The 20617-nt window shown below is 43.2% G+C and overlaps 1 protein-coding gene across 8 annotated transcripts in view; it reads left to right on the plus strand.

Annotated features, from left to right (window-relative positions):
• Positions 1-20617, plus strand: part of WDR64 (WD repeat domain 64) — a 150844-nt gene that overhangs the window by 107029 nt on the left and 23198 nt on the right. For all 8 annotated transcript variants that reach the window (XM_053301157.1, XM_053301153.1, XM_053301174.1 and 5 more), the window contains 6 exons: positions 3203-3245; positions 4748-4905; positions 10804-10909; positions 13278-13339; positions 16347-16456; positions 19792-19980. In XM_053301157.1, coding sequence (XP_053157132.1) covers positions 3203-3245; positions 4748-4905; positions 10804-10909; positions 13278-13339; positions 16347-16456; positions 19792-19980 — 668 coding nt within the window. The remainder of the gene's footprint in view (positions 1-3202; positions 3246-4747; positions 4906-10803; positions 10910-13277; positions 13340-16346; positions 16457-19791; positions 19981-20617) is intronic.

The following is a 20617-nucleotide window of genomic DNA, read 5'->3' on the forward strand; positions in this document are numbered from 1 at the left end:
CTTTGGGAACTTTGGTTGTATTTATATATATTTATATATAAGATTTATTATATAGAATATTTATATAAAAGTGGTATATAAATATTCATCGTATTCGTAACTCTCAGATAAGTTGATGAACAAATTATCAAGGGAAGAAAACAGGAATGGTACACTTGCGGTTTCTTGAAAGATAGGTCCTGACACATTTTGAATATAATGCTTCTTCAGGGGAAGAACTTCCTAGAACACCATGTACAGCTTCTCACAAGCTACTAGCTATGAAGCTACAAAGTATCACAAGATTTTTTCCCCATGAACTCAAAATAAGAAAGTAAGGAGAAACCAGAAATATTATGGTAAGGCATTCTTGCCTACAGATATCCACAGATTATGACTGAAATGACTGAATGAATTGCCTGTATCAAAATATGCTTTATTAAAAAATAGAATTATTATTTGTGATTTATTGGGATCTATGACAGGGATTCCCTAGAGTCCCAAGTTGGAGAGTTGAATCAGTCATGATAACAGACATTGTTATTGAGGTCTAATACACCACAAAGTGCTCCAAAGAGGCCAACTATTAAACAAGGGCAAAGCCAAAGTATGGTTAGGAAACAGAGGGAAAGAAAAATAAATGCTGAATGAAAGGCTTGGGAGAGTTTGGGTAAATCACACTGAAATGCATGAACCATGCTGAAGCACAATACAGTTCATAGAAGCTTCATTATTCATTTATTTATTTATTTATATACTACCTTTTCTATTCAAAAACAAGTAGTTCTAAATAGAACTAAAGGAGCCTTCTTTCTGCTTCTTTTCTCAAGATGACTCCCTCTTACTTACTGCAAATTTGTTTTGTGTCTGACTGTCACCCCATGGGTTACAAAAGGCTGTTGTATATAGTTTGAATGGCAGCCATCTTGAAACATAGTAGTTTGGCAAAAGAAATAATCACCCTCTACGCTGCTATTCGCTCTGGGGAGGAACTTGCTATTGGCTGCAAGAACTGTGCACTCTTCTCTGAGCACCATGGTCCTGGTCCTGGTCCTGATCCTGATCATTCCCATACATACAGCTGCTGCTTTACCATATTTTGGGGTAGAAACACGGGTATGTTTTTAAAAGTTGTTTATTGCCATCTGTGGTATTTATGCCAATGCATGTGGCGTTTACGCTCGAATTCAGGAAGAAGCCAAAAAAGTGCTTCCACTGATGCAGCATTTACATGAGATTTCTGGGTGGGATATTTTGCGCCAATTTCGTGGTGGGAAATGGCACCCAAATGACATAAGAACTACACGGCTAGTTTCAAGCTGAGAGTTGTGCTAAGAGCAAAACAGATCAGAAACAGAGCTGCAGCCCATGAATTTGAAGTGGATGGACGCTGCACTCGTCGGTAAAAGTTGGAAAAAGATGACCTGGCAAGAATGCCGAAATCAAAACGTGCAAGGAGAAGTGGTGTTGCAGCCTGGTCTGATCTGGAGAATAACCTTGAGGAGTGGATTAAAGAGCGGAGAGAAAAAGGACTGTCAGTCTCTACTGTGAAAATCCTCCTACAAGCAAAATTAATGGCACAACAAATGGGAATAACTGACTTAAAAGGTGGCCCGTGTTGGTGCTACAGATTTATGAGGCAAAAGAATTTATCTGTACACACTGAAACAGCAATAGGACAGCAGCTGCCAAGGGACTGGCGGGGGGGGGGGATCAGCATTTTAAAAGTTTGTTGCAAACATTGATTGAGCAGGGGGAAATTGTGAAATCACAAATAATAAATATGGACTAAGTTTCACTGGTGTTTGATGGTCCCCCAAATAGAACTGTGAATGAAAAAGGAGAAAACACAGTTTCCATAGTGACAACCGGAAATGAGCATACGTCTTTCACGTGCATATTAGCCTGCGCCGCAAATGGCAACAAACTAAAACCAATGCTAATCTTTAAATGGAAATCTGTCCCAAAAGGCGATTTTCCTTCAGATGTTGTTGTTCGTGCAAATGAGAAAGGGTGTCTGTACAAAGCCATAATGTTTGAATGGCTTAATGACATTTGGCAGAAAAGAAAAGGAGATTTTTTCCTACTACGTGGCATTTTAATAATGGACTCGATGTGTGCACATTTACTGGATTCAGTTAAAAATGAATTCAAAAAGGTATCAGCTGTGATTATTGGTGGTTTGACCAAAATCTTGCAGCCCTTGGACTTATCTGTGAACAAGGCATTTAAATGTGAAATGTGAAAATGTTGGGGAAACTAGATAAGAAAATGTATGCGTACATTCACAACGGTTGGGGAAATGCACAAAGCAACCTACAGCGAGGTCACAAAATGGATTACAGAGGCTTGGAAAGCTGTTAAACCTTCTTCTGTGATTTCTGGTTTCACGGTAGCTGAAATTATACAATCTGAAAATGCTGAAAGTGATGCAATTAACATTTCACAAGAGGAGAAAAAAGACGAGGATGCAGACGATCCTGAAAAATTAGATGGGACCTTTTTATTTCAGATTGCGATAATTCAGATTCTGAAGGTTTCCTTTGAAGTGCAATTTAAAGTTTAGAACTTTTGCAACATGATGAGCCAAAAAAGCAACCAATGTTTCCTTTGAAGTGCAATTTAAAGTTTATAATTTTTGCAATGTGATGTGCTTAAAAATAAATCAAAGAAGGTTTCCTATGAAGTGTAATGGAAAATTACTTCTGCAATGTGATGTGTTAATTTTTTTAAAAAAGCACTTCAGCATTTATGTCTTAATTTCCTTTCATTTATTCATTTTCTTTCTTTGAATTAAGACTGATGAGGATGTAGGTTACCAGTGTAATGCATAGCTGTAGTAAAATGTTAACCTTAGCTATAGTAAAATTTTAAGCATTCTTCAGCACAGCCAAAAACATAATTCATGATGTTCCCCTCTAACTGTGACATTTACGCTGATGTGGCGTTTCTACCGGCCGCTTGCATTTTTTCAGCATTTTTTCATTACCGCAGTGTTTACACGTTTCTGCCCAAAAGTACATTAATTTTTTTCAGATGGAAGTACAAATGACATATTTAACATCCTGTGTTGTCTAACTCCATATCATCAGCATTTCTATGAAGTTTGTTTTTAAACAAATAGAATAAAAAACTATCCAACAACTACATACTTTTTTCTCCATTGCAAACTGTCTAATTTCCAGACCTCTGATTCAATGTGCATGCTATTATCTGATTGCAGGAAGGTGCTAAAAATGAACCTCCTGCTGCAGCAACTCCTTCAGGTATGGATTGGTGTGTTCTGAGATGCAGTATGACTAAGACATAATATGAGTAAGAAAATACAGTAGGTTTTAAAATGATGGTGGTGATGATGATGATGATGATAGCAGCTTGTCAAAAACTATTTAAGTGAATGACTTGGTTGAAGTAAGAACCTAAATAAAAATTCCAAAGAAGAGGGTTATTTAGTAGGTGCTCCTTCAATAAAACTATTTTTGAGTTTGCTTTTGTTAGCAGGGATCATTGAAGCAGTAATCTGAATAAATAAACCTTGTTTTCATCAGCTAGGATCCCATGGTGTATTACTCACAAACAAATTACTCAGCAAGTGGGTCCCTCTCAGGAAACCCAGAAGCTTGCTTTGAATTGTGAACTACATCCATTACTGCACACCTAATTTAAATTTATGGGATTTTTTCTCCCATAATGAACTAGAAATAGATTGAGCCCAGTGCCTGTTAAAAAATAACAACATAGTAATAGGGGGTTCTTGCCCTCAGTGAAGGCTTTTGGCCTCCTGAAATAACAAAAAACAATATCAGCAATAATTTCTCATGCAAGAGCGGTTTGAGTTTGATGAAAGTGTATGCTAATTGTGGTAACAATTTTAACTTTTGCTTCACAGTTCATCTACAAACACATAACTCAAGTGGTTGATCTATTTTGCATTAAAAATATAACCAGTAAAAATGATTCATATTTCGTACTGTATTCAGTTACCAAGAGTTACATTTCATTTCAGACTAATGGTTAGTTCCCTTCAAAGGTAAAGTGTGCCGTTGAGTCAATGTTGACTCCTGGCGACCGCAGAGCTTTGTGGCTGACTTTGGTAGAATACAGGAGGGGTTTACCATTGCCATCTCCCGTGCAGTATGAGATGATGTCTTTCAGCATCTTCCTATATCACTGCTGCCTGATATAGGTGTTTCCCATAGTCTAGGAAACATACCAGCGAGGATTCAAACCAGCAACCTCTGGCTTGCTAGTCAAGTCATTTCCCCACTGCGCCATTAGGTGACATTCTATGATAAATGGACCCTGGCACATGTTGCCCCTCCCAGCCTGCAGCCAAAGTTCTTTTTAAAAGGCCCTGATTGAGCCCCTAGTTATCCAGGGATTTTCCTCATTATCAGTGTGTGACACTTTCAGCTCCAATTAAGCCTCTGACCATGCAAGCAAATCAGAGACTGAAGATTATGACCGATGCAGTCACAATCTTCAATCTCGATTTGCTTGCATGGTCAGAGGCTTAATTGGATATAACAATATAACGTAAACATATTGTATATTGTAAACAATATAACATCATACTGGATAACTTATCCAACCATTCAGTCACTTAGAGCTCCATGATAACAATGCATATCTCTTTTGAAAGTCCTGCACTGGAAGTTACTGACAATGATGTTGTAATTGAAATATGTTCAATTTTCTATGTTCAAAGAAAATAAAAGGCATTATAACTAGAATGAAAAAGTAACAACCAATTATGTTCAAAAACAAGGCCAAGAAACAAAACTTGCAGATTCACCCACCTTGGGGAGTAGAGGAATATCATTCCATCTACCAGGAGCTGGATATGAACAAGCAGAATTTCATCGACATATACCCATACTTGCCTCTGCTCATGAAGATGGTTGTATCTGTCTCTGGACTATAACGGTAGGATTTTTTGAAAACAGGGTTGTTGTAGTGAATGGTATTCAAGAGCTTTCAAATTGTGCACTCAGCTAATGGACATGTAACACAAGAATGTAATTTTCCCATACCTTCTTCCTCTTTGTCTTCCTCTTCTCTATTTTCCCAGAAACACACACATGCAAACTATTACCAATTTTCCTTCTTCATCAAAAGGAAAAATTAAGAATTGCAACAGGTGAAACACAGTTTAGAACATTCATTATGACGAATCTCATGTGCTTCTATGAGGGAACTGCAGTGTATAGAAATGAACTTCAAAGTTGTTACAACACATTGAGCAAGACATGTGTACGCTGCAGGGTCTTTACACCAAGGGCTAACCTGGGCACGATACCAAAGAGAAACCACAAACTCTTATAGCAAAATATACAACATTTATTGACTAGCAATCAAAATACACATTCTCATTTGGGAAATCAATAAAATAGATATCTAATTGTAGTACAGGGAACCTCACTATTCACGGACTGACAATCCACATTTTTGAATATCTGCAGGTGTCTAATTGACACCCAGAGCCCTTTGTCATGACTGGTGAGAAGGGCTCCAAAGTGGGCTGTGGGTAAGGTGGGTTAGACTTACCTTCCGCACAGATGGCCACTCCTCTTGTGCTGGGTACACTCCCTGTGCACCCAGATGATTCCCCGTGGATCCAGGCAGTGGGGAGGGTCAGGGGCAGGGATATGTTGTCCTGGCCCCTGTAAATACCATAATGCACTGCATAAGTATCACCCCTCCCCTCCCCAGGCTCCCTGAAGTCTGATATCTGCAGTTCCTAGAGGGCCAGAAGTGACTGTGAAGGTCTGTGACTAATTTTTTAAATGGTTTTTTTCTATTATTTTTGTGGTTTGGGAGGGGGCATTGCTTGGCACAAATAATGTGGTTTAAAACTTGGCACAAGTTTTTGTGGGGCATTGCTTGGCACAGAGCACGGTACAGTATCCCCCCCCCCCCATTTTAAACTGTTTTTTCACTTTTTTTGCCATTTTTGTTGTTTTGGGGGGGCATTTTGTGGTTTGGGGAGCATTGCTGGGCACAAGGAGATCCCATGGAGCACAGTGCTATAGGGTTTTTACTTTGCTGTTTCCCGCCTTTTTTGATGTTGTTGGGTTTTTTGCCCTTTCCCCCATCAAGGTACCTAAGCCCCTGTTCTCCATAGGCGCAGTGCCTCGTTATTCACAGTTTCGTTACTTGTGGTAGTAGGCGAGGAACAGAAACCCTGTGAGTAATGAGGTTTGCCTGTACTAGCAAACCAGTTCATAAACACAGGAATGCAAAAACTAATCTTGTTTGCATTCATATCAACATAGAAAAGCAATGCATTCAATAATAACCATTGAAATGAATGGCCTGACCATAGAGTTTTAAAAGACAAAATTCCTGGCAAGTCTTCTTGATGTTACACTAGCTAGTCACATGGCGATGCTACATAGAGATGGTGAGGAGTTAACATACATGGAAAACCATGGATCAGAGGAGTAGGCTAATTGGAAAAGGAGGGGATAGGCAAAACACATTAATACAATGCAGCTACTTTTGTAGGCAGCCCAAACAGTAGTGGCCAGTGCAGGAGCTGCTGGAGGGGGAGGGGCAGGGGCAGGGGCAGGGGCGGGGGTGGGAAGCACCTTTAAGCATAAATGAGAAGGTGCTTACCTCAATTCCGGCAGTACCTGCAAGCTGCTCTGAGCTGCAGTGCACAACCCAGCACTCCCTGCAGCCAGGTGAGTGGTGGAGCTGATCCTCCACCGCAGGGAGTGCTGGGTAGTGTGTTGCAGCTCAGAGCAGTTTGCAGGTGCTGATGGAGCGGAGGCAAGCACCTTCTCATTTATGCTTAAAGGTGTCTCTCACTGAGACCAGGTGACTGAAATTAGCAGCAGCTGCATGCTGGTTGAAAAGCAAGAGGGGAGGCTAGGTTTTGACAGAAGAAAAATATGAGGGGGCAATTCTGGACTCACCATACTTTAGGTTGTTAGTGGAGAAGTTTAGGATGCAATTTTTAGCCTACTTTCCTTAAGGAAAGTAAGCGTATGAGATCACCCAACTTTCTGTGTGTCCATGTGTACATGTGTCCATGTGTGTCCCTATCAACTTCGCAATAAAGGTAAAGGTAATGTCCAGTCAGTGTTGACTCCTGGCAACCACAGAGCCATTTGGTTTTCCTTGGTAGAATACAGGAAGGGTTACCATTGCCATCTCCCGTGCAGTATGAGATGATGCCTTTCAGCATCTTCCTATATTGCTGCTGCCTGATATAGGTGTTTCCCTATGTTTCTGGGCAACATACCAGAGGGCATTTGAACTGGCAACCTCTTGCTCCCTAGGCAAGTTCCTTCCCCTCTGCGCCATTAGGTTGCTTTATCAACTTCACAATGCCTGGACCAATTCATACCAAATTTGGTACTTTAGTAGGGACAGTTAGTGACACCTCAGTGGTGTAGTTTGTGATGGTGTCATCCACCCCAGTTCAAGATGGCAGATGTGTGAACATTTGAGGAGCAAGTGGGCTAACTTGTGAATCACATAACCCATTTGAACCAAATTTGCTACAGCTGTAGGGACATCTCAATGTCATTGTTTGTAATGATGTCATCCACCCTGATTCAAGATGGAGGATGCATGATTATTTGAGGCACAAGTGGGCTAACATGGACCACTTAACAAATTTGAACCAAATTTGCTAAAGTTGTCGTAACACATAGGGACACCTCAATGGTGTCGTTTGTGATTATGTCATCCATGTCAATTCAAGGTGGTGGACGTGTGAACATTTGAGGCACAAGTGGGAACCAATTTGGACTAAATTCAGTACAGTAGTACTGAATAGGGAGCTTGCTCTGCTGAGAAATTTCTTTATTAGTGATTGCCTTTAATTTCTTGGGGACGGCTTCTTGGGCTATGCATCCCAAACATTTTTGCAGTTGTTCTGGGTTCTCCCAAGACATCTGTTTTACACTTAATTTGTTATTATGATCAAGTATGGGAGAGGTACATTGATGCCATTTGTAAGATCCAATTGGATCAATTTTGTATTGGATATGTGCATTGATAGGTTACAGGGGCGTAACTATAGGGGGGCAGGGGGGCACGTGCCCCAGGCGCCACCCCGGTGGATCACATGGGGGGCGCCAAAAAGTGGCTTCCCCCCGCACCCCCCTGGATTGCCCACCGAGTGTGGCGGCGGGCGTACGGCAGCGATTTGGCGGTGGCGGGCCAGGCGGCGGCGCGGCGGGTTGCCCGCGGCGTTGGCATGGCCTGTAGCGGGCAGAGAGGCGGCGCAGCGGGTTGCCCGCCGAGGACTACTGCAGAGTGGCGCCGAGCCTGCCTGCTGGCCCGGCGCCGCTTCCCAACTGCGCAGACGTGCCAGGCGCGCCTGCACAGTTGGGAAGCAGCGCCGGGCCAGCAGGCAGGCTCAGCGCTGCTCTGCAGTAGTCCTTGGCGGGCGATCTGCTGCACTGCCACTCGGCCCGCTACAGGCCATGCCAACGCCGCAGGCGACCCTCCACGCTGCCGCTCGGCCCGCTACAGGCCATCGCCAACGCCGTGGGCGACCCGCCGCACCACAGCACGGCCCGCTACAGGCCATTGCTAACGCCGCTGCATGCCTGCAGCCAAATCACCGCCACCACCAGCGATCTGCCGCCTGGGGGGCGCCGCGCCGCCGCCAGGTATGTGGGGGCCGAGGGGGCGGCGGGGGGGCGCCATTTCAGGGTCGGCCAGCCCTGGGCACCGTTTCCCCCCGATACGCCACTGATAGGTTAGCTATGCTGTGTTAGATGTTTGACATGATTTTGATTGCTTGATGTGATTTTATATCAAAATCTGCCTCACCCTTGACATAGATTTGTGAGTAAATGTCAAGTTCCTCTATCTCGGCAGTATCCCCCTCCTCTATCTCAGCATACATTCCATGTAGAACAGTCATATCTGCCCGCTAGCTTGGGCACACTTCCTCATTTTTCGGTAGCTCATATCGAGAGTGCACCTTCCCAGATGGCCTGTCTGGAAGAAGGCAGGAGTCATTCGACATGCACCTGGTTCCTCTTTTTCATCTTTCCTAGTCGCAGGTTGCACCTGTTTGCCCTTTTTATTTCCTTGGCCAATGGGGTTAAATGTCAAATGAATACGGGTTGGCTGAGGGTCAGGAATGGTCAAGACCCCTTCTTTGTCCAATCAGTATTAGGTGCGTGGGCAGATAATGGGTATTTAGGACCCTGATTTGGTGCAATAGGTAAAAAAAGGGGGGGAAGCTCTGATTAGCTATAGGGTGTCAGTTAAATTTTAATTTAGTTGCTGTGAGAGAAAGGAAAGCCATTGTGTGTATGTACTGCAGTTCATCTGAATATTGGTAAGAAAAATAAACCAGCTTTGATTAAATATAACCTCTCCTTTTCTCCTCGTGTCTTCTTGGGTCTTGGGATTCTTGACAGCCAGCACCATAAAAAGAACCCATTGGTAATGTGAAGATTTTTGGAGTCTTCAATTATTCCTGGTTGCAGGGATTTTGGAGGGTCAAAAATCTCTTACATATTTGGTGTCAGAAGTGGGATGTTTTATTCAAACGTTTTATTCTGTTTGGTCTCTGGTAATGTCAGTGTGGACCTGAGAATGACTTGGTACTGCCTGGGAGACTCATAAGTATATAGTTTGGGCTGAAGTCTTTGGATCTCTTCTTATCTTACCTTAGTACCATGGGAAGCAACATCAGAAGTCCTAGGTCACACAGGAAAGATCGATTATGCAGCTCCTTCACACAACCTGGGTTGCAGACACAGTTGTTCCTAAACATCCTCTCCAGCTTGGTGTTGGTGGCATCCATTTCCTATACACATTGGTGTATAACCCTTTCCCTATACATGGTTTTGCTTCTCATTTGTTTAAAGAGCTTTCCAGTGCATCTGTACTGGTGTCATAAGATGTCTCCCATGTTTCCTTTTCATAAAAAATCATTTGTGATTTTTCCTTCAGTATTTTGCTTTTAAAAACCTCCCATCCTTCTTTTAATCTTTTGTTCTTTAGGATTTCTAGTCATGGGATCCTACCTAATTTTTCTCTGAGATCATTAAAATCAGTTTTGTTGGGTTTCATTCAGTTTTCCCTCCTTTCCTTTAATCGCCCCCCCTGCTTCCCTTCTGCTGATACCGTAGGATGCTAATCTAGATGTTTAGCATCCCATCAGCAAAATCTAGATGTTTAGCATCTCCTCTAATATATAGAGGATATATTTTTATATCCTAATTTTAAATCATTTTGAATGACCATTAATGGATGGGAAAGTGGTCTATAAATGCCTATGATATATAAACACATATCTTCATATAGAACCTTGTTATTGAGCTGGGTTAATTCATGATAGCTATTTTTTTTTCTGCATCATTGTTGTTTTTGTATAGTGTCTAAGTTCTTTATTGTTATTTAAATTATTTATTTTAATTTTGATGACATTTTGTGATTGTTTTTAAATAATATATTCATTAAAAAAGAACATATGCCCTGTCATTTCAGCTTGCAGATAAAAATAAAAACCTATACAAATAAGGAAATAATTAGAGCTGACGAACGCTATGAAATCCAGTCAAGGTAAAAATTGACACAATGTGACTATTTTACTATCAAATTGATTAAAGCTCCCAAAATATAACGCAGATGAACAAGATTTCACATTAAGTCTCTCTCTCTCTCTCTCTCTCTCTCTCTCTCTCTCTCTCTCTCTCACACACACACACACACACACACACACACACACACACACACACACACAATATATATTAGAAGTAGACCAATGTGATTCATACAGTCCCCCAAATGTCAGAAAAGGCTGGTTTGTTAAAATAAAGTATGATGATGGTTTTGTTTGTGTAGGGAGATCTACTGAAAGAAATTTTGCCTTTCACCAAACATCCTCCAATTCCTTTGACAGCACTATGCACTGATGTATCTGCTAAAATGCTTTTTGCTGCTAACAAAGGTAAGCAATCATTTCTCAGCTGTGGCTGCCATAACAATTTGTAAGGATTATAAAAAGCAAATGTTTCCTTCAAACAAAAAGTGAAGCATAAGACCAGAGTTATCTATCATTCACATCAGATAAAATTCTTATTGAAACTATTGTATTTTGAAAATTGTAAAATAAAAAGTTGGGGGAAGTGAGAAAGAGAATTATGAACTATAAATCTAAAAAATAAATGTCATTAGTAAGACAAATTCCTGGAAAGAACATAGGATATATTGTCCTATCTTAAGCAACACTGAAAAATACCTACTTTTGTACACTGACAAGTAGCTCATGAGGTTCACTCCCTTTCCCCCAGACTATGTCATGAAGCTGAACTATAAAATTTGTCCTGTTTGTAGGTCTTTTGTCTCCCTGAATTTTGTCAGAATCTATAAAATGAACAAGCTAATAAAAGACAAATCCAACTGATGATCAGGTGGCTGGTTGTTGTGCAGCCTGAACCTCAAAAGCAAGTCCCACTTTGTCCAGTGGGGTTTATTGCCAGAGTGTGTGCACAAAAGATCACAGCCTTAAGTGAGATATGCACTCCCATCACAGATGGGGATTAACAATCCCGGAACATTCCCACACACATACTTATGGCCATTCCTATACATCAGTTTCTAGGCTGCAGCAATGACCAAAAGTAGAGATGTGAAGAACCGATTCAATCATGAACCAGACTGCTGCAAACTGGGCTGGTTTGAGCGATTTGATAGTGAACCACTTTGAACCAGATCAAGATGGTTCATCGATTAAAGCTGGTTTAAACCAGCTGGTTTGCATACTTATGGTTCAGTCTGAAATTGGTCCAAATTTGGAATGAACCATGCCAAACAGTCCATGCGCACCCCTAGCCAAAATTACTTTTCACCAGTTCCATCCAGTGAGTTGGGTGTGACTTATTTTTTCTGATTGAGACCCAAGAGCCATTGTTTACCTTTTTTTAATCTTGAGAGGGAATTACTTGCTGTCAGATGTATTTGACAGTTTTAGCTGTGACATTTGAGAAAAACATACATGTTGCTTGTACATAGATGTGTAAGAACTACATACTGTACAGATCAATCTCATTTCAAATAAATAAATAAATAAATAAATAAACAAACAAATAAATAAATAACATCCATGGACACGATCCAACAGAGCTATACCAGTGGGTTTAAGCATGCTTAACCCTGTGTTGGCCTGTGTTCCATGTAAACAGGATACAAAGAAGTGTGCTATTCCCCACAAAAAGCTGGCTGTAAGAGAGAAAACATGTCATGAGAATCAGCATTGTGTTTCCTCTCTTAAAGATTGCTTCTAGAACTTGGGAAGAGCAGGGAAGTTTCTCCCACTTGTGCAACAGCGCACACACAGTTTGGGGAGTTGTGTGCAGGCCCCTGCTGCATCCGTGCAGTCCCTCCTTTTACATGAGCTTCATTAATTAGGAATGTCAGCCAGTAGCCAACATCCAAATTAATGAAGCATGCATACAGCTAACACTGCATGCATGTGACGGGGGAGGGGTGATTATTGTTATCTTCCCTTTCTGCTGCGCAACCCTCAGGGACATATTTTCAGGAGTTGAAGTGGGTTTCAGAAGGAAGAAGCAATTGACAAAAATCACCACTCCCCTATAGTGCATGTGCAGTATCACTGTATATGCACTTCATTCATCCGGATGTCAACTTATGCACCCCCCCATACCTGTGTGGACCTGTATAGCTAAAGTGTCATGTGTGAAGTTGCCCTTAGAATCAGGTAAATCATTCCCATTGTACAGAGAACTGTTCGTAATTTCCAAGTGAGGAAAACATTTTGGGGCTACCAATAATGATGGATTTCATAAACATTTTAGTAATTTTTTAAAAACTATGTTGTGATATAGATACATTTCTTTTAAATTTACTATTACCACCTATTACAACCATGTGTTTATGCAACAATAGATTTATTTTTATAGGGGTTGTTTTCCACTCAGAATCTTTGTGGATGCAGATGTTAAACATCCAAATAAAAACAGATTTTCTTTCAAGTCGCATATTAGAATTAAACAATGAGCACTTTAAAGTTGCTGAAGAATCAGTGTGTCCATGCATGGATATGGATAAAGGAGATGGTTACCACCCAACGGAGATGGTTGGTAAAGCTTTTCTGCACAATGCACCAGTCCCCAGGAGGTTCCATTATCTGATATGAAACCTTATCCAGTTATCTGGTTTAATGTTTCCTGGATAACACTATCCAGGAGGTTCCAGGAACCAAAATAACCAATTGCTAATTTAAACATGAACCCATCACCCATCTTGGCATTTATTAAAGAAAATTCACAAGCCATTAAATTCTTCTCTTGCAGAGGGGCATGTTATAAGATGGAATATTGGCTCTTTCTTAGAAGATCCACTGGATACCAACAAGGTGAGAAAATGGGGTAACTGTGGCTGGAACAATGTGTAGCAGTACGGAGCTGCTGTGCAGCACGTCCGGGCTGCTGCAGACTCATAAGGAAGTCCTGACACTGTAGAGAAGGACAGGCAGTGCTAGTGCAGTTACTTCCATTGTCACGATTGGGAAGAAATGCAGCAATGCTGCTTGTGCTGGGGCTGCCTTATGAGTCTGCAGCAGCCCTGTGCAGCTCGCTGCAACTCCATACTGCTGTGCATCATGTCAGCCAATAGCTTTACAAGATTTTTTTCACTTGTCACAAAAAAAATATCCACCTTGCACTTTACTCATGCAGTTTTAGTCTATGTTCTTTTTTGCTTGAAGAGAAAATTAAAACATTCATTCCAAAATTCAAATTACACAAACCATGAAGAACAGTACACAAAATAAAGTCCACTTGGGGGGAAAAAACCCAAAAGTCACAATCAAGACTTGTATTTGGACCCATCCAAAAAGATACAAACTCTGAAGCAAGCTTTTTTGTTCTCCAGACTTCTTCATCAGGCAAGTGTTAAGGAAAGAAAAAAGCTGGCTGCCTGGGTTAAATAGCCCTGAAAAACTGCAGCTCTTAACAAGATTGAGTATAGGAGGAACCATCTTTTTGGATGGTTCTAATAAAGATACTACTTGACTGTGTTGGAGATGGAGTTCCAGTGCATCGACCTTTTGCACCAACTATCCTTATGACCACTAGGGGCATTGGGAGTAGTGAAAGTGAGTAAGGGTCTCCCTATCTGTCCCTACTCTATGACCCCTGAACTGACTCTGCAGCACTTCCTGTGTTGAGTCACAATCCTTCTTTTCCTCTTAGAGAGTGGATGGAAACATCTCTCTCCCTCCTTACATATTCATTATGTAGTCCTTTAGATTAGGATTAGGAATTTCCTATTCAAGTGTACTTAACCAATAAATACTTAGTATTTAGTTCTACAAAAATCTCCATGTGTTTTCTCTAAATAGCCTCAACAACTAAACCACCCTCTGCTACCTACTCTGTAACTGGAGAGTGTGCTCTCTTCCTTAGTGCACTGCTGTTTACCTACTGGGGGTAAATTAACAACCCCCAACAGACTGTAGCTTTTTTTTCCTTCTTGGGACGGCAGCATACCTCCCTGCTGCCCTTGCCCCCATTTTCAGCTGGAAGTGGCCGGAAGTACCATGTGCATGTCACGCACGTCGGATGTTTGGGTGGGAGCATGCAACGTGTGCAGTACTTCCGACCAAAAACGGGCAGGGGCGGCAGGGAGGTACGCTGCTGCCCCAAGAAGTTTTTTTTAAAAGGAGCGCTGGCGGGGGGGAAGCAGCAGGGGCGGTAAGTGCACCCCCCGCCCTTAAAGAACCACCACCACCCCAGTGCCGGACCGCAGAGGCGCGGTTCCATGTACTTCACAAATCCCTGCCTGGCATACACACTGAACATAAGATTGTGTTATGTGTACAACATCATGTGCACAGGGGGTAAGGTCACACTTGGAACTCACATGAATGCTTCTTTGAATATCCAGCACTTGTTGGCCACAGTTCTCAACACTGGGAAGGCAACCAGAGCCTGATTTTTCGTTTTGGTGAGGTGAGACATTCTTTGAATGTCTGACAAGCCAAAGATATGTGTGTGTGTGTGTGTGTGTGTGTGTGTGTGTGTGACTTTGTACTAGACTTTAGTTACTCTGTGCTAGAAAATGTATGACATGAGGGTTAAGGCAGGATATGATAAATTCTGACATGTTTGTAATGTGTCAGAGACAGTGGCGGAGCGAGGACGCCGGCGGCCCCTGTCCAGCCTGCTGCCCAAGCCACGCACCCTGCATCTGAAGCCATTACAGAATGAACTTTGGGTGAGGAGAGTGGGCTGGTAATTTGGATGATCTCCACCATTGCACAGTGGTGTTCAAAGAACACGGGCTGGGGTGCTCAGCGGCTGCACCTGGCACCCCAGCGACACACCCTGCATCTGACGTCAGGTGCAGGGGACATAGGGTCCATGAGCAAACAGGATTGCACCCCCAGTTTGCAAGTAAACTTCGGCAGGCGCCATGTTTGCCGTATGGCCGGGAGCACATCTCCCTGCTTGTAGAAGCAGAGAGACGCATTCCTGGCCAGGCTGGGAGCCTAGTGCTGTCTGATGCTTTTCTTTTTTGAAAAGAAGTTTACTTGCAAATGGGGGGCACGGTCCAATTTGCTAATGTAGAGATGCCCCCTGCATTTGACATCCTGCCCAGGTGTAGCCCTTGAGCACAGAGGCCCAGGTTCTTTGAACACTACCATGCAATGGTGGCTCCACCCCTGGTCAGAGATCATCCAAAGATATGTGAGGAGATATTTGGATCTCCTCACCCAAAGTCCATTCAGTAATGGCTTCTACTATGTTGGGCAGTTACCATGTGGAACTAGTTGCCTGAATTCGCTTTTGTTGTTCTCTCTGGCTGTGCCTCAAGCCAGACCTGCACATTTGTTAGAGACATGGCTCTGGATCTCTGCAGAGGAGCAGGGGAGGGCCCAATGTTAAGCCCAGAATTAGCAGGCAGAAGGAAGTGTTCAACCCTTCGGATGCCTGCTGATTGTCCTTTGCAACCCCCTCCCCCAGCTGCTTTCCCTTCATCTGGGGTTCTGAATGCACATTTGTACATTGTGCAGAAAAGTGGCTGGGGAAAGGGGATTGCAGGCTAATGTGCCAGGTGGGGAAGGATTAAACACCAGCTCCTGCCTATCACGTCTCCACTCCAGGCTGTACTGCCAACTTTGCAGCTGTATGGTCCTGGTCCCAGACCCAGGCCTGGGAAGTGGGAACTTCCACCCTGAGAGGACTGAACCAATCATACATGCTGCTGCCAAGTCTCCCTCATCCACTACACGAGCTAATCCTTGCCATTTGGTTAACTGTGTTAGGCTACATCTACCTCTTCCCAGAACTTCCTAATACCTACCAAAGAGACCAGCATTGCCTGTGCCATATTCTCAATTTCAAGGTTTTTTTCTACAGCATGTAAAGCAGCAAGTTTGCTGGCGAGCTCATTCCTCCAAAATAGTCAACCTGTTCTATGATGATGAAAGAAACATAGTGGTGACTGCCTCTGTCGATTCTTCTGTCAGGTTAGTTATAGCTGTCCCTCAGCATTGCAATGTATCCTCTCAACCATTGCCAGCTCACACAGCTTTCTACACACATGGCATCTCCCAGCACCATGTTTGTGATTTGTAGAGGTCTGATTGACACAAATGGTCTCTACCCATGGTTCAGACCCATAAGGTCCCTGCAGATAACTTGTCACAAATTGGCTGTCTGCCAGTGACACAATCAAGGTTGCTGGGTGTGCCAGAGAAGAGGCTCACACCATTTGATTCAGTTGTTGGCTTTGACTGAGCATCAGTGGCCATGAATCCCAAGACAAGGCTTGAGACAAATGCAGCTCCACTGGAAGATTTCCAGATGGGCCTTTTAGCTTGCTTCTCCTCCAGAATGAAGAGTGTGTACTCACATATCGGCCAAATTTACCCCAAAGTCCCTGCAAGATATTGGGGAGCATTTCACACACGATTCAGGTTTTTCATTGCACGTTAGAGCATAAGTCTTATTTATGTCTGGGGTAAAAAAAAAAAATCCACTATTTGAGTTGCGGGGGCAAATTCAAACTCGCAGTAAAGCCTCACAGTAAACCCACAGTTAAGCCTGCAGTCTGGAAATGCTCCTGGGAGTTATCCAGACATGGCCTCATGCTCCAGGGTATCCAATGAGAGAATCTGCTTTACAGTAGATTCATAGCTGTTTAATTTGGGGGATTAGATGGGCCGTTCACTTAGGGTCAGTTCTTGTCTGCATTCCCTGCAGATCTTTTTCCTGTGTGTGTTCCCACAGCTTCCTTCTGTTTTTTTCTCTAACCAATCACATCCCAGGAGGAGGCAAGAGACGACTCCTTTCATTATTTCTTTTTTTCCTTTTAGTTCGACAGTTAGCGACATTCTGCAAGAGCAACTAGTCAAAACAACAGAACGCTTAACCTGAATCTGCTGAATCTGACCCAAATCTTTGCTGATTTTTATAATGAGCTTGCCTTTGTGACTGCCTTCATCACCTTATGTTCCCCACCTCACCCCAGACCATTTAAAAGGCCATTGAAGTTTAAAGTTGAAATCATTGCTTTCTATCTGTGATGAAGAAAAATGTAACCTCATGGAATCAGCTCAGACACAAAGGGCTCAGGTTACATCAAACCTGTAGTCTCCATTGTTAAGCTTCCAGGCAGGCATCTCCAACAACACCTGCATATGTAAAGTCTGCCTATCTGCCTGATTTGCAGCATCTATGTTCCTATGGTGACCAGGCTTCAATAAGATGAAGCCAGAGATTCATATATGAATTAAAAATAGCCAAAAGTCTGGAGTAGCACTAGAAAGGATCTTGGTACCTGTTGAAAGCATAGAAGACCCACATTTTGCCTTCCCGTTTGTGCTTGCATTTAAATCAGAAATTTTGCCCCCCCCCCCTTTCTGGATTCCCTCCATAGAATTTCACCAATCTGCCACAACCCCTCCCCCAGCACTCACAATTGCAACTCACTCAAAGAGCAGACCATACCAAACACAACTGTCAAACTCCCCTTCATTTAGCCTTGTGGAAGATGGGCAAGACAAGTTGCCAAGCAGTGGCTTCTGCTGACACTTGGCCTTCCACTAGTTCACCTAAGTCTCCAGCTCCTTGCAAACTGTGAGATTCGCCCCTTGCCTTCAAGGAGTGAAACTTGAGCTGGTAAGGAGCGACCTGCTCAATAATTCAGCAAAGTGTGGGGGGACAAGACACAGGGAAAGAGAGAAAAGGAGAAGCAGCTTTTATTGGTTGGAGATAGTCACTCCTGCAGCTAGCACCCTCCCGTCCACAGGCATGGCACAGGGCGGGTGTCAGGAGTTAGGATGCATTAGGGCAGTCTCACTGAACTGGTCAGGCCTGCCTTGGCAGGAGGTGAGAAAAACAAAGCAGAGAGGGAGCAAAGGCTGGGTTTGGGGGCAGGCAAGCAAGGCTTTACACCTCCTCTTCTGATCCCCAGCGAAAAGCCCCTCCTGAGCTGCAGGCTCTTTCTGAAGCTGATCGGCACTGCTTGAAGGTTTTGTTTTTTTAAAATACCCACAAAAGTGTGAGTTGGGAAGGGGGAGTCAACTTATTGGCAATGGCCCCTCCACAGCTCATGGGAAAAGTGGCGGGTTATACCCGTTCAGGTTTTTGGTGTGTTTTTTTTTTAAAAAAGAGCTGCCCAAAATAGAGGAATTTTTTACCCTGGACATAATGCGGGCTAAGCTAGAATGCACAGCAGTAATTCGGGGAAAAGCAAAATCATGTGTGAACTGGTCCCTGATAGCCCACTGTGACTTCTGTGTAAATCCAGCTGCTATGTGGCCTCACACCCCCCCCCCATTCTGGAGTAGATGCGAACTAAAAGCCATGTGTGTAAAAGTCTCTGGTGGCTTTGGGAAAGGCAGCTGAAGTGGTAGCTGCATGGTCCACAGAAGTTCCTGTCTTCAGTGCTCGGAATGGAGAGAGCTGAGTACAGAACTGGAGGAGGAAGAAAACCACATGGCTCTGTGGTTGCCAAGAGTCAACCAAACACTGACAGGAGGGCAGCAAGGGAGCAGGGCTGGCTGACTGTAGATTAGAATCCATTCAGCATTGGCTTGGAACTTAGCCTCTTGTTAGCGTGTCTCCAAAGTTCCTGTATCGGCCCGATGGTACCCCAACACTGTCTTGCAAGCCACCAAAAGCCATCTCAGTGTGGACTGAGATAGGGGAAGCTGCATAGAAGGCATCCAAATCACGGCAAATCTGCTGGATAATCCCATGAACAAACAGCTGCCAAAAGCTAAGAGCAAGCAAAGTAGACACGTTCACTGGCTCTTACAGAGGCGTAACTTGGGAAAACGGCGCCCGGGGCAAGCACTGAAATGGCGCCCCCCGCGCCCCCCCCCAACATACTACATTATACTTAGGTTTTTCCTCACAAGCGCCTGCCGCCGCCACCATGCCAGGCCACTGACTGGCTGCCAGGCGCCAGCAAAGCAATGGGGGGGGCCCGGGTGGCGCGGAAGGGACCGCTCGTGGGGGAGGGGGCGCTGACGTGCTCCCTTGACTGCTGCACTGAGCAGGAAACATTTGTATTAACAAAAAATTAAAAAAAAATTTTTTTTGTCAGGGCGGCGCCCCCCACGTGACCAGAAAAGATGGCGCCTGGGGCACGTGCCCCCCCTGCCCCCCCTATAGTTACGCCTCTGGGCTCTTACTATATTACTTTGTTAAGTTATTCTCTTTAAAGAATTAGAATGCTGTTATGTTTTTGATTATCATCATGTGTTACATAATTAGAAGTCCCTCTTCTCTTCTTTCTGTTTAAAAGATACATTTTAACACTTCTTTTGTGGGGCTTCTTCCACAAATTATGTAGGCTCTGGCATTCGTCTAATGGACACTACTGTGGTTATTTTGGTCAGCGCAGACCATTTGAACTTTCTGATTCCACTGATGCAATTTTGCCCTGTGATGTAAATGAACTTCCTTTCACAATAAAAGATGACAGCAAGTACATGGAAAAAAAGCAGAAGTTTGAATACCCTCTAGTCCTTGACAAGGAAAGGTGAGATTGCATATGCATTAGTTTGTAAGTTTAGGGTTTCTATAAGAGCTGGTCTTCTGGTAGCAAGCATGACTTGTCCCCTTAAGATAAGCAGGGTCTGCCCTGGTTGCATATGAAAGGGAGACTAGAAGTGTGAGCTCTGTAAGATATTCTCCTTAGGGGATGGAGCCGCTCTGGGAAGAGCATCTAGGTTCCAAGTTCCTTCCTTGGCATCTCCAAGATAGGGCTGAGAGAGTTTCCTGCCTGCAACCTTGGAGAAGCCGCTGCCAGTCTGTGTAGACAGTACTGAGCGAGATAGACCTATGGTCTGACTCAGTATATGGCAGCTTCCTATGTAAGATATAGCATAGAAGGCCCTGAGGCTTGATCTGCTTTTCAAATCAGAACAGTCTTACTAGATGTGTCAGTTTTCTGATGATTAAAGAATGATGATGCATAGGATCACACTCTATATTTTTGGCACCCTGAGAAATACCATTGTGCTGAATATAGTATAATTAAAACCCTAAATGAAATGTTTAATATAACCATGCCTAAATTATTAGAAGGGGTGCAGTTCATGTGGCCACTATTTGTACTCTGTTTCCTACTTTACTCCCACAATGCCTTCTGGCTACTTCATTATTTTTTTTAAGTA

Source organism: Hemicordylus capensis, chromosome 1, assembly GCF_027244095.1.
Source record: "Hemicordylus capensis ecotype Gifberg chromosome 1, rHemCap1.1.pri, whole genome shotgun sequence".
NCBI classification, from domain to species: Eukaryota; Metazoa; Chordata; class Lepidosauria; order Squamata; family Cordylidae; genus Hemicordylus; species Hemicordylus capensis.